At 43.6% G+C, this 13,903-nt stretch overlaps 2 protein-coding genes and 1 pseudogene across 24 annotated transcripts in view; 1 reads left to right on the forward strand and 2 right to left on the reverse strand.

Annotated features, from left to right (window-relative positions):
• The window catches only part of MBTD1 (mbt domain containing 1), a 68,778-nt gene extending 63,950 nt beyond the window's left edge, over positions 1-4,828 (forward strand). For all 22 annotated transcript variants that reach the window (XM_082440348.1, XM_082440349.1, XM_082440366.1 and 19 more), the window contains one exon: positions 1,555-4,828. In XM_082440348.1, the coding sequence (XP_082296474.1) occupies positions 1,555-1,673 (119 nt within the window). In that variant the 3' untranslated portion in view covers positions 1,674-4,828. The remainder of the gene's footprint in view (positions 1-1,554) is intronic.
• The window catches only part of LOC309649851 (diphthamide biosynthesis protein 3 pseudogene), a 185,968-nt pseudogene that overhangs the window by 126,079 nt on the left and 45,986 nt on the right, over positions 1-13,903 (reverse strand). The window lies entirely within an intron of this gene.
• Positions 8,099-11,709, reverse strand: LOC309649848 (nucleoside diphosphate kinase B). The gene is made up of 5 exons (XM_082440388.1): positions 11,551-11,709; positions 11,140-11,269; positions 10,073-10,174; positions 9,173-9,285; positions 8,099-8,355 (listed from the first exon to the last, which is right to left on the reverse strand). Exons 2-5 carry the CDS (start codon positions 11,263-11,265, stop codon positions 8,238-8,240), a joined length of 459 nt encoding a protein of 152 aa, XP_082296514.1. The 5' UTR covers positions 11,266-11,269; positions 11,551-11,709; the 3' UTR covers positions 8,099-8,237.

The following is a 13,903-nucleotide window of genomic DNA, read 5'->3' on the forward strand; positions in this document are numbered from 1 at the left end:
CAAGTCTCCCTACTTTTCATGGTTTTATATGGAATCTCCTGTTTCAGAATATTCAGTCAATTTAAAAGAACCACAGGGCAGAGGTGAGGGAGGGAAAAGCCCAGTTTGTGACCTCTGACTTAACAGAGCTCTGTGCTGAAGAAATTGAAGAAGAAAGTTAGCATTACTCACCATGGGATTAGATTCCAGTGAGAATATAAGCATAAAAGGTCACCTGTTCTTGAAATTACTTGAAACTTTACCAACTCAATTTTGGTTAAACAGTAACTTTTTAAGAAACTCGAATACATCTCTGAGAGGTTGGCAGTTACTAAGACTAGTGTTTGTTTAACACCTAGCTGAGATCATTTTCATTTAAAAAGTAGGAAAGTAATTTTTTTGAAGGGAGGTGTTCTATAGGAAGTAGAGGGTGGGCTTCAGGGAAAGGATTTAGGGCCGCCTGAAATTACTGGCTAACTGCATTGAGGTAACTTAAGAGATGTTTTTAAAAAGAGAAAGGAAAATCTCAGAATTAAACAGCCTGAACTTTTGCCTAAGACCAGTGCTGGGACCAGCAAAGAAAACATTCCTCTTTTTCTTCTTGCTTGTCCATGCATTAAGAGGAGCCCTCCTGTCACTAAAAATTATGACTAGCATGACTCCAGTGGCTACCAAGAAACCTAAACCCCACTGAAAATACTGGAAACTGAAAAACAGTTGTCCATAAAAATAAAGACCTATTGGAACATGACCTGTTCATAAATTGAGGACTGCCTATACTGTTGTTTGTTTTCATTAAAAAAGAAGTCTTCAGATAAGAACTCAGACAGGTAGTACTACTGTTAAGTGATCCCATTGGTAATGTTAGCTGTTTTTGTTTTTGTTTTCTTTTTTGGCCGCACTGCACAGCTTGCAGGATCTTAGTTCCCCGATCTGGGATTGAACCCGTGCCCTCGGCATTGAAAGTGCAGAGTCCTAACCACTGGACCACCAGGGAATTCCCAAAGTTAGCTGTTTCTTATACCAAGGATTTTCACGTTGCTGATGTCAATCAATTTTTATTTTACCTAAAATGATTACTTAAGTTTTTCTTGATTTTAGTTTTAATACAGGTGTTTAATATTATCAGATTTATATCTTTTTTATGAAGGGAGTCTTTAGATACTCCTTGGAGATAATAACATATTAAAGTCATTTGTTGTGTTACTTACTATTCAGCACTATCCAAGAAATATGCTGTTTATGTAGACATTGACATAAAAGTGAGTACTTAATCATGAGAAAAATTCTAATCATTCTAGTCAAATTAGTGATCAGTATTACCTTCAACATTTCATTGACAGTGTCCATTTGTGCAGTGTCCAATTTGCAGTATTGTTCCATTTTGGAACTCTTCTTAACTATGAATATACTTTGAAAATTAAAATTAATTAAATGCTCTTCCTTCGGGGGGGTTAGTTTTAAGAGTTATTGAAGACATGAAGAAGTCTTATTAACTGTGAAGCTGGTGGAACATGAAGCAATCTGAATATTCTAGAAAGACTTAATAACATCTTGTACATTTATTTCTTGCAGTGACTACATTGCAGCTGAAGGAGGAGTTGATGGATGGAGAGGATTATAATTTCCTCCAAGGAGCATCTGATCAGGAAAGCAATGGCTCTGCCAACTTCTACATCAAACAAGAGCCCTGAGGTTGCTCAGAAACTGAGGGTGGGAGGGAAAGAATTTTACACAGGACTGATTTATAATCAATCCAGCTGTACAGCGGGGCTATTCTACTGGGACATTTTGCTAAACATAGAAAATTTCAGTTCCAGATTTTTCAAGTGGGTAGGGAAACTATTTTAGCTGTGGGGGGAAATTTTTCAATTTATAAAGATGGACAATTTTTGTGTTGTATTTGAAGCTTTTGAAAGAATTTTGTAATATTTTCCAAGTTTGGATTTATGTGCATTGTTAACAAGAACTGAAATTCTAACTTTTTTGGTAAGATTAAAGTTTAGGTAGCAGGATTGAAGGAAATGATTTAAGAAGGATATAGTTGTAAATGCAAATGAACTGTCATTACAAATGAACCTTTTTGGTACCTGTTGGGAGATTTTGGGATTTTGGAAGTTAGGCCAGTCACATCTCCAGCTTCCTCTGCTGCAGAATATGCAACTGAACATCCCCCCCATCCCCGCCCCATGGAGAGCGCATCACCACATAGATCACGGAAGGGTAATTAATTCTGCTTGTTGGCATTTTATTGCAGCCCATTTTAAATATTTGTACAGAAATGTTTTTCATTCTGTGAAAATTTCTTTGGAGTTCTGTATGAAACTGGAAGAACTCTGGATACTTTTATATGTTCTCTTTTAATTAAAAAATGAGTAAAATTATCCTAACACTAAAGTGTTAAACTGGAATGGTTGACAAGATATACAAGATCTCAGTCTACATGTTGAGGGGTTGGGGAAAATGCAATATTGTCCTAAGTTTATTTTATTTTCCTTACTAAACAATACCCCACAAAAGGGATTCTCGTCAGTTCTCTGCCATTTCTCTCCATCTGTGAGATAATACTTGGTATAACCACACCCCAAAACACATGTTCTGTATTACCAGGAGAATCAAATTAACAGTTGTTTAAAGCCAAGATAAGTTTAGATTTCAAAATCATTCCAGCTCTGCTTTTAACTATCCTGGATTTGTTAGAAAACTAATTTGAAAGAGAATTTAATTTTCTTAAAATTCCATATATATATATATATATATATATATATATATATATATATATATATATATATATAAAATTAGTATGAATTGTCTTTAACTCTATTCAGAATTAATTTTAACAATAATAATGGATTTGGACCATTTTGAACATTCCCTATTTTAAAATTCACATGGCTTCCTTTGAAAAAAGGATATAAGGGTAAATTGGTGAAAGGTTTGCTCTCTGCATTTTTTGACTTTCTGAGTTGTGACTGAATGAGAGAGCTTTAGCATTTACCAGTGAGGTTCATAAACTAAACTCTCAGGAATTACTTGCATCTGTTCTAGAAGTGCTTCTGGGTCTTAGCCTGGCCTCTTCAGAGTGGTAATATTGACCATCTCCTCTGGAATATAGGTAGGGCTAATTAGAAATTAATCAAAATGATTAACCTCTACAGTCCTTCAGCCTATGGAATGCTTTAAAAAATGTTAATGGAAAGCCCCAGGAGACCATTTTAGGTAAGATTTTTTTGTTTGAATTTTAAAATGCATAGAACATTAAAAACCAGCAATTTATTTTCTAAAATATTGCTCTACTTTTGGGAATAATAGCATTGGTAATATGCACAGGTTTACCTCATTCTATGCAAGAGGGGTTAATATCATAAGGTTTTGTAGTTGCTACTGGAAGTAAAATTTGTTACTTTATAGTGTAAGAATGTATGGAATCGCATGTCAACATTTCTTAATACTGACTCTTTAGGGGCATAAATGCAGATCATATCAACGCCAAGTTGATTCTCATGTGTCAGATATATGTGAATTCAGCTGTTAAATTACTGGATATTTATCTTAAACAACATTACTGAGAGGGACCTACTGTAAATGTGACATCCTCACACTTCCCAAATCTTTAACTTTTAAGAATCTTCCTATAAACTTAAAGCCTGGAAGACTTCCAAAAAGCAAGGGTTACAACAATCTTTATTCTCAGGCTTAGTGAATTAAACCCAGGACTCCGATTCCATGATATGGACACAAGAAGCCAGTTGTATCATGTGCTCTAACAGTACCCTGGGCTTAGGGGCTCTATAGGGAACTGAATAAACCAGGAGGGATTTGATTTGGAGCCTGGTAATTAGTTCTGTGAAATGCTCATTTGTAGCCAGGTTTTATAAGCTTCCAGTTCTACAGCAAAGCCAGGCTCTGAGTGTTTTCAGATTTCCCACCTATTTATGAAGTGTTTCGTGTCTTAATCCCATGACCAACGTTAAATGTTGGTAAGGACTTCCTACAGAATAAACACAATCTGAAGCCCTCTTCATTGTTCAGACTCTAACTCCCTGCTGCCGATGAACAGAAAATGAGTTGATGCAGAGGAGATTTTTGTCTTAGCCACAACTCCAAGTGTACAACTCAGTAGCCCCATTCTCTTCTACGGTTCAAATGTACTGCTGACCTTGGGTTTCTTTTGTTTTTTTCCTGTTAGGATTATTTGGGGATTTTTGGTAGTTTAAACTCTTTAACCTTTTCCTTGCTGTGTATGAGGAAAGCTAAAGCTGTTATCAACTTCTTATTCTACGGATACTAACACGGGTTTTCAGTGTTTGTTTGTTTTTATTATTATTAATTTTGTGTGATGTGAATACCCTCTCCCATCAATATTTGTATTATGGTGCTATATATTTGGTAATGATCCTTTACTATTGGGAAGGGATTTTAAAAATACTGTGATTAAACTGGGTTTCTTCCTTTGATTTTCATATTTTAAATAAAGCCACAGTCATTTATACAAAAGAAAAGTATCTGTCCCTGGGCAAATCTTTTGAGGACAGAGGTCAAAGTAAACTGCATAAGGTTTTTACATCATTTCTGTATGTATTTGATAAATAGATCAATATCTGTACAAATTTAATCTTTTATTTTCTTGGTAACTTGTGATCATTGAGAAAGTGTTTGAAACTTTCTCGTAAAGTGTATATAATGGCGTGAAAAATTCCTTTGGAGAAATTTATGTTCCTTTCATTTTTACCAAATTGCAAATTTTCAGCATGGATGTGAAAAGCATTAAAATTATAACTTTGTGTACAAAATGAAAATAATTCACTAAATTTGCCCTTTTTTACACAAAATAAAACGATAAAGTTAAGTTGTATATGAGCAATTCTTTAATATGCTTTGGTATTTGAGGGATTTCCTTTTTTATTCAAAATATTGAGTGCCGCCTTTTTCTTATTTATTTTTTTGGCCGCGCCACGCAGCACGCAGGATCCTAGTTCCCCAACCAGGGATTGAACCTGCACCCCCTTCAGTGGAAGCATGGAGTCTTAACCATTGGACGGCCAGGGAAGTCCCTTGAGTGCCTTCTATAAGCAGTCGAAGGCCCCTGGGAAAGTCAGATCAGTTCCTCCCTCACAGAACCTGTACTCTCATAAGGTAAGCCAGCACAAGTGAGGAAGAATTTACTGCTGGCTGACGAGAGGAAGAGAATATGGGTGGATATATATATATATGGGACTATATATGCCATAGTTGCATTTGAGCCAGGATCTCACTTGGCGGGAATAGGCAAAAACCACAGGAGGGGTGAGTGCGGACCCCTTGTGGGGAAATTAAATCACTTTAGTCAGAACATGGTGTTTCAGGGTTGGCATGATTGCTAGGAGACTTTTTTTTTTTTCCAGCTCCATTAACCTCAGCAACAAGGTTCATAGGATGTAAATCAATTATCCCAGCTTGCTCTTGCTGTTTACATTAAGAGGGAACGCAGACACCCTCCTTTATCAACAGTTGACTCTGTGGGAAATTATCCAACTTTTACTGCATAAGCAGTTTGTAGAGAATTTTATGGATGTTAGATAGCAATGAGATGGATTGGGTATCTTTAGGAGTTAATTTCATCACTTTAGAAAAATATAACACATTCCAAGAAAAACAGAACCTAATTTCTGCCCTGCTTCCTACCTTAAATGGCTTGAAAACAGTTGCCCTAGTAAATTGGAATTCCCAGGTTGGCCTCAATTACTATCCCAAGCTTTGACATATACATTCTTCTTTAAACCGTTATGCGCCTCTTGGGAAACTAGTTTCCTAAAGTGCTTTATGCCCATGTTTTAAGAGGAACAAATGTTTCCCCAAAACAAGTAACTTTAGCACTGTGTTGTTTATCCAGCCTTGTGAGACGGGGAAAACAGCAACTATTTCCTTTCTGCACTCTTACTGAGGCTAGGTTAACATCCCTTTTTGGCCTGTTAAGAATTCCAAGCCTCGAGCTTCCCTGGTGGCGCAGTGGTTGAGAATCTGCCTGCCAATGCAGGGGACACGGGTTCGAGCCCTGGTCTGGGAAGATCCCACATGCCGCGGAGCAACTAGGCCCGTGAGCCACAACTACTGAGCCTGCGCGTCTGGAGCCTGTGCTCCGCAACGAGAGGCCGCGATAGTGAGAGGCCCGCGCACCGCGATGAAGAGTGGCCCCCGCTTGCCACAACTAGAGAAAGCCCTTGCACAGAAACGAAGACCCAACACAGCCATAAATTAATTAATTAATTAATTAATTTTAAAAAACTAGCTGTTTATCCTCAAGCAACCGCTCTCTTTAAAAAAAAAAAAAATTCCAAGCCTCACAAGCAGGCCAAAGCAGGGCTTGCCTATTAACAACAAATAATTATATAAAAAGTAATGCATTTTAAAAAATGCATTTATTATATGTTTAAAATACAGTTTTACGAAAGCATAAAAGGTTCTGAATTAGTTGTCCACTTTCACACACCCAACTGGTATATAGGATTAGGTCCAAAACCCAACCTTACTCCAGAGGCAGTGCTTTTGTCCTCACCATAGCCTACCCTTCCTCATTCAGTTCTGCCAAATTAAGTCCTAACATTCATATCCTTCCTCTCAGCTCTCACCACTCCAAATTTGACTTCATCACCCTCCAAACTCATGACTTTATCATGTCACTTGGAAAACTATATAAAGGCAGTAAAGCACAGTGGCCAAGAGCAGAGTCTAAAGCCAGCTGCTTGCATTGGAACTTGACTCCTTCACTTGTTAAGCTCTGTAACTTGACTCAGTTTCCTATTATAAAATAGGATACTAGTACCAACTTCCGAAGAGTTGTGAACATTAAATGAGTTAATGTATGTGAAGTTCTTAGAACATCCCTGGCACAGAGTAAGCCTATACGTAATAACTGCTGCTGCTGATTACAGGTACCTTAGCCACTGTGCATGTGCATCCGGGGTGGGCACCTCCACACTAAAATGCAGACCCCAGGCCTGCCCCAGGATCTAATTTCAATAAACTGCCACTTAATGTAGTGAAAGCATGTAGCATATATAAACATGAGATTCATTTGAAACTAAAAAATAATTTAGAAAATGTTAAATTTCTTGTCAATCGTTGACTTGAAATTAGAATCCTGACACTTTGTACCAAGCTGTTGGTGTGTTTGTCATTGTCTTATAGTATAGCAATGTGCATAAAAAAACGTAATGTTGAGGGCGTTCCCTGGTGGCCTAGTGGTTAGGATTCTGGGCTTTCACTGCTGTGGCCCCGGTTCAATCCCTGGTGGGGGAACTGAGATCCGGCAAAGCCATGTGGCCAAAAAAAAAAAAAAACACGTAATGTTGAGTCGTTTATATGGAAGTGGCATGAAAAGCTTTCACCAGTTTCCTAAGAAAACAGGTATTCATAAACGCACATATTTCTATAATCTCGTTTTTAAGGCAGACTCCAGGTGACAGTTATAATTTATATTGATAGGTGCTCTTTGGCATCATTTTACAACTGTACCAATCCAGCAAAATTAACAGGCAATATGGATTTTGTAACCACTTACTACTAGCCCAGGAAATAGGCATGCTAAATATCGCATCCCAGGGTAGAGAATAAGAAGGGAGGTAGTGTTGCAGGGAATATTTGTGTACCAGCTATGGGCCAGGCACTAGGTTAACTGCTTTACATGCATTGTTTCATTTAATCCTGCATTGCCATGGTATCATCCTCACCTTACAGGTGTCCTTAGGCTTCCATTTCCTCATACGTAACTTGCCCAATTTGCAATCAACAAGAATGTAAATCTGGACAACTTGACTAGTCTATGTTTCATTCTACCAAGTTTCAACAAATTCTTTGTACAGAAATGTGCATTTCTACATCAGCTAAAGTGGTTGGGATCTTTATTATGTTCATTATTTCCTTATTAGTTTCCTCAGATACGCAACCAGTGCCACACTTGTCCTCTTCAGCCTCACTGCTTTCCCTCCTAGAGTCTGGAAGTATACCAGGTGCTGAGAAGGATTAAATCATTTTTCCATAACAAGCAGGATTAATTTGTTCTGGATAACACTACGATAGCCAGGGAACCAAGTCACGTCTTCCAGCTTAGTAACCAGTAATCAATCACCAGAGGCTGCACACCGTTTTCAAAGGCTTTATTGGTAGATATACTTTAGGAAAGAAACATCCATCCTACTGCTTCCAAGTTAGTGGAATGAAGAGCTGTGCCCAGGGACACATCAGGTGGTGCCAGAGGGGACTGATGCTCCGTCCACCTCTTATTCATATATCCAGTCAAAAGCACAAGACTTGTACTCAACCAGTTCTTCAGGCTTAAACCACAGGCTGATTTCTTTCTCAGCACTTTTTACTGAATCACTGCCATGAATGATGTTCCTAAGGAGAACAATTTCTAGTTACCACATTTTAAAGTACAAAAGTCTGTTTAATGGATAAAGCAAAGGACAGTCACTGAAGACCTTTTCAGCCAGTTGCTCCTTGAAGCAGCTGACCACCCCCAAGTACCTCCTCTTAAAAGCAACTATAAAACTATAGAAGTACTTAATCCAAAAGCATCACTTGGTTCAACTTTATTATGCTTCTAAATTTTCAAAACAGTGCTTGTACCCAAGATTGCCACAAAACATTACTTCCCAAATTTTGAAAAATACAGGAATACCCAGACCAAAACCCAAACTAGATGTGACGTATTCATTATCACGGCCATTTCTGCTGTATTTTCTTACAACACTAATTTGCAAAGTCCAATCAAAACATTCACGCTTATTGACAATCCCTTTATTCCATTTGAGTCTCATAACTATAAAAATTTTTATAGAGATTCTGATGAGTGAGCAAACCAAAAAGGCTAAAAGTGACACACCCTTGGATACAAAGGGCAGAGCCAAGGCTAGACCCCTTCCTTGCCCCACTCTCCGTACTTTCTGCTATCACGAAGGACCTACCACAGGCAGCTCCCTTGTGCAATGCCTTGGCTAAAATTTTAAGTAGCCTAGAGAAGTAACCATTTAAGAAAGCGTTCAAAGCAATTATACTTCAGTAAAGATGTTAAAAAAAAGCGTTCATCCAGTGATAATTACCACCTAATTTAAACGTTCAAATTTTTCTAAAATTGGAATATGCCAAAAATGTTTGTTTTAAACCCAAGTTAAGTGGCTTTGAGGAAAAGTCATTAGTGTCCCTTGGAGCTTACCTGCCAACTTGAATGCAGAAGTCGCCACGAATGGTGCCCGGCTTAGAATCCGCTGGGTTGGTCTCCCCAAGCATCACTCTCCCTGTCTTCACTACATTCAGGCCCTCCCAGACCTTGACAGTAGGGAAAAGGGATTTCATCAGTTCTGCCATTCAGGACCATTAAAAACAAACATTTACCCCTACCTAACAGCACATATCAGTAAGACCAATCAGTGACATGATTATCAGCCAACCCCAGTAGTAGTAGGGGTCGATATAAAATACTCCATCCCAAGTGTATTGCTAGGATACAGAGAAAAAGTCTGCCCAACTTGGGGGCTTCCCACTCTGGCTGAGACACAGATTAACAAGACTGAAGAATCCTTATGCAGCCACAAACTCTAAAAAAATAGTGGTGAAAGGGTAAAGAAAAGTGACCAGACTGGAACAGGATCAGTGGGAAGGGCATCGCAGAAGACTGTTAGAGCAAGACATGGCAAAGACTGACGTGAAAGGGGAAAATGTATTCCAGGGAAAAGCAGAAAGAAGAAAAGGTCACCCTCAGGGAACAGGAAGTAGGGCTTCTTTCCCAACAATTTTATTAACTCCCTATTATACCCTCTACCTCTATTCACTTCATTTCCAATTGGACATTAATGCCACAGGAAGAAATAGACCAGTTCATTTCTAGCACAGGATCACAGAGAACTCTTTAAGTTCTGATTCTCGCTTCCTTTTTCCTCCCAAGTTCCCAGTTGCTCTGTAAACTAACTCACTCCAGCAGGCTGCCTTTGTAAAACAAGGAATTTGGAGTATCTGCGGAAGATGTCTAAAAAGGAACATGAAGACACTGAGCAAACTCAGTTACCTATAAGCCGTTACTTTCCTTGGTTCCCTCTCCTCCACCACAAGCACGTACCATGGCCACAATCGGCCCTGAGTTCATGTACTTCACCAGCCCTGGGAAGAATGGGCGGTCTTTCAGGTCAATGTAGTGCTGCTTCAGGAGTTCCTCAGAGGCCTGGCATTGAAGAGGAGGTACCAATTAGGAAGTAAACTAGAAAGGCTCAAATACGGCTCTATCCCATCCTCAGAACCCGCCCGCCCCCCCGCCAGTAACATGGTAGGTTCTCTAAAAGTCTGGGTGTGTATTTTAGCTCACATTCATAACGTGTGTATTTAAAAAAAAAAAAAACAAAAACCCATCCAAACCATGAAACTGATGCTATCTTAGCGGAAAGATTGTTCTGATCATGAAGACACCCTCATGTCAATGACCTGACGGATGTTATAATCCTTAGAAAGAGGTGGTTAGGGAGTTAAGTGTTGGCTGCAATCAAAGGAAATATGCCAGAGAGAGGTCATATCAAACCCTCTGGCCCATTCCCAATGCCCTTTTAAACATTTCAGACGTTAACTGAGAAAGCTTGGTTTAAATTTCAGTTCTTAGGTACTTATCCCCTAAGGTCCAGATCTGTACCCCAAATTTAATGTGGAAGATAAAGTTACTGCCCTATGCCAAAGGGAGCCTGCAGAGAAAGGGCAGAGTAAGGCACACCCCACCTAAGACCTCAATCATCTCAGAGTTGCAAGCTGAAGCACAAAAGGATTCCAGCCTCCATCCTGTGCCTGGGTGGACCTGCGTGGGCCCGGGGCGCAGACCTCCTCCACTCCCTGCTGCCCCCCTGCGGCCCACTGCCCGTCGCAGCCGCGGGAAGGAAGCAGCCCCGGAGCCTGAGTCACGTCACCTCCGCTTAACCTTCCAAGGGCGTCTGTCCCCCCGGGCCTCGGGGAAGGGTCAAGCGGGCCCGTGGCGCCCTGGGTTGGGGGGTGGGGTGTTGGAGGCCCAAAGCAATGGGGTATTCGCGGGTCCGAAGTCAGCCAAGGGGGACTCCGACTAGGAAAAGACACGCGGATCGGCGCTGCGGGGAAGGAAAACCACCCGCGACCTCGCCGCCGCGGGGGTAGGGGAGCGGGGCGCGTCACCTGAAGGAACTTCATGGCCACAAGGCGGAATCCCTTCTGCTCGAAGCGCTTGATGATCTCGCCCATCAGGCCGCGCTGCACGCCGTCGGGCTTGATGGCGATGAAGGTGCGCTCCGCGTGGGCCATGGTCCTGCGGGCGGCAGGTGCGGTCAGGGCGTCGCGGCCGCTTTCACACAGGCCGCGAGGGGGCCCAGACCCCGGCACGGAGGCCACGTGGCTCCCGCGCCCGCCCGCCGCTACCGCGGGGACACGTGGCCTGCGGGACGCCTCAGCCCTGCCCGCGCCGGGCCGCCGCCCCTCAGCCGTCCCCGGGTGCCCGCGGAGGACACTCGGCAGGGGTCCCGGGGGAGCGCCCGGCCTGCGGGACCGAGGCGGCCCGAGGGCGGGAAGGGATCTGGGCCGCCGGCTTACCGGTAAGCAGGCGGGCGCGGGCGGCGATGCGGGCTTGAGCCGAGATCCGAGCCGAGAGCTGAGCGACCACCGCCGCAGGGAGCCCGCGGAGGCGGGGCCGGCGGAGGCCACACCCCCGACGGCCCACCGCCCAACCCGCGAGGCCGGACGCTTCCGGACGACTCTGTCCACGCCCCGGGTTTGCAGAATGGGGCAGCGAGGGCTCCAGGGGCAGGAAGTGATTTCTACCCCACCTGGATGTGCCAGAAGTAGAACTGCGCGCTTTCAATCCAACTCCTGTCTTCAGTACCTCCTCACACGCGCGCACGCGCGCACGCGCGCACGCAAACCTCTCCTGGTCGTGAGTCAGTACCCCGGCCAGTACCATCTGCTTTTCCCCATTCACCGAGCACCCAGAGCTGCTTTCTCTCCTCCCCGTCTAGCACAAGTCCTTATCCTACCTGTGAAATCCAGTTTCCCCTTCCCTTCGCTCTGCTTGAGCCCTGCTTCAAGCCCTCCACCTCCCTCCCAGGCCGAACTGGCGGCCTCCCAATGCGCGTCAACCTCACTTATCCCCGCAAGGAGCCTCCCTCAGCACCCTCCTCAAACACCATCTGACCCTCGGCCCTGCTTTGATGACTCCCCCTGCCTGCAGGATGGCATCCAAGGCTAATTTAGCAAAATACCCCATGCCCCTGCTCCCTCCTGCCTGTCTCCCCACCCACCTTCCCAGCCCAATTAAGCTGCCCTGTTCCCACCCTGAGATGATGATCTCTGCCCCTAGCATCATTGTGTGGCCAGTTCAGCCTGAGACACACCCTTGACAAAATTCTAGATTCTCTCATAGAAATCAGGCCTGTCATACATTTGCAGACAATCCTTATCTCTTCTCTGCCTGACAAACCACTAGCCACCCTTTGGTGGTGCCCAGCTTCCCTGGAGGAGCCAGCAAGCCCCTCCTCTCAGTAAGTGTACACTCACCCCCACCCCCACCCCTCCAGCAGTGCTTACAGCCTGAGATGGGCAGAGACCCAGTGTCTCTCTCCTCAGGGCGGTGAGCTGACTACGGGAATCATGTGTCATCACCCTAGTGGTCCTGGCATTGCACTGATAACCAGTGTTAGATGCTGTGACAGTCCAGGCCTCTATTACACCTTGCTGGCTTTCCAAACTTCTAGTTGCAGAGCATTAAACCACAGTACACTAGCAGTCTTCATTCTGGAGCAAGGACACCCAGTGTTCCCTTGGGCCTCAATCTGCAGTACACTTTTATTTGGGCTTCCTTTTCAGGGTTAGCAAATGTCAATTGTGGGAAAGAGTGGGAATTTCACTGGATATTTCTCCGCAGAGCTGTTTGCCCCTTGGTCTGGTCACTACCTTGCGGTACAGCCAACAGCAGCCCTCTGCCTTTCACCTCTCCTTTCCTTCCTGGGAAGACTGTCCTTAACTGGGGAAGGTATAAATGAAGAGGGAAGGGGGCAGGGCACAATCCTTAAAGAATGACACAGCCCTTGAGAAAAACTGGATACAACAAGAACTGGTTAGAACCGACTAGGCCCAAGATGGTGGAAGATTCAACTTCCAGTAGAACTTGCGCCTCATTATACGCTCACTGTACTACATCAGCCTGCTAAATGACACAGCCACTAGCACCATGACAGTTCCAAGGCCAACCATAAAGGCTAAAAAGTGGGCGGTGGCCCAAATCCTGGAAACCCCTGACCCTTCTCCAAGGTAGTTAGAATGTTCCTCCCACTTAGCCTATGGAATTACCCAGCCCATGAAAACTAACCACCCCTGCACCTCGGGCCTGCTCTGCCTTCTGACACAGACTGCGTTCTGTCTATGGAATTGTAACCGAGCAGGACCCTGTGGGGCCTTCTGGGGCAGACCTTTCCCCCATATCCTCTGCTCTAGCTCCTCTCTGAAGTACCCAGATAATAGTACCTGATGCACATTTCCTGAGTTGTTTTACAGATGTGAAAACCCCCACCAAATGGAAGATATTAACTATTTGATGACCATGAACACATAGCCCCCAGGCCTCCTGGAGCCTAAGGACTTATTATGTTAACCCCTGGGACACCACCCTGTTACTTCACCATCAACCAACTAGAGAACTGTGCACAAGCTGATCACATACCCTGTGACACACACACCCCCTCCCACCCCCTCTCCCCACCCCCCTCCCCCCACCCCCACCCCCATCCCCACCCCCCACCCCCACCAACCTGGCCTTTAAAAATGCTTTGCTGAAACCCTTTGGGGAGTTGGGGGTTTCAGGGGCATGAGCCACCCGTCTCCTTGCATGGCCCTGCAATAAGCCTTTCTCTGCTCCAAACTCCAACATTTAGGAATTGTCCGGCCTCACTGT

The sequence above is a fragment of the Balaenoptera physalus genome (genome assembly GCF_965194825.1).
Source record: "Balaenoptera physalus genome assembly, chromosome: 20".
Classification (NCBI taxonomy): Eukaryota; Metazoa; Chordata; class Mammalia; order Artiodactyla; family Balaenopteridae; genus Balaenoptera; species Balaenoptera physalus.

Bases quoted from the DNA above. Each gene is read 5' to 3' on its own strand.
- LOC309649848 (XM_082440388.1), bottom strand. From the start codon at position 11,265: ATGGCCCACGCGGAGCGCACCTTCATCGCCATCAAGCCCGACGGCGTG. The intron at 10,175-11,139 runs GTGACGCGCCCC...CTTCAATGCCAG, and splicing joins TGGCCATGAAGTTCCTTCAG to GCCTCTGAGGAACTCCTGAA. The intron at 8,356-9,172 runs GTAAGCTCCAAG...TGTTCTCCTTAG, and splicing joins TTCTGCATTCAAGTTGGCAG to GAACATCATTCATGGCAGTG.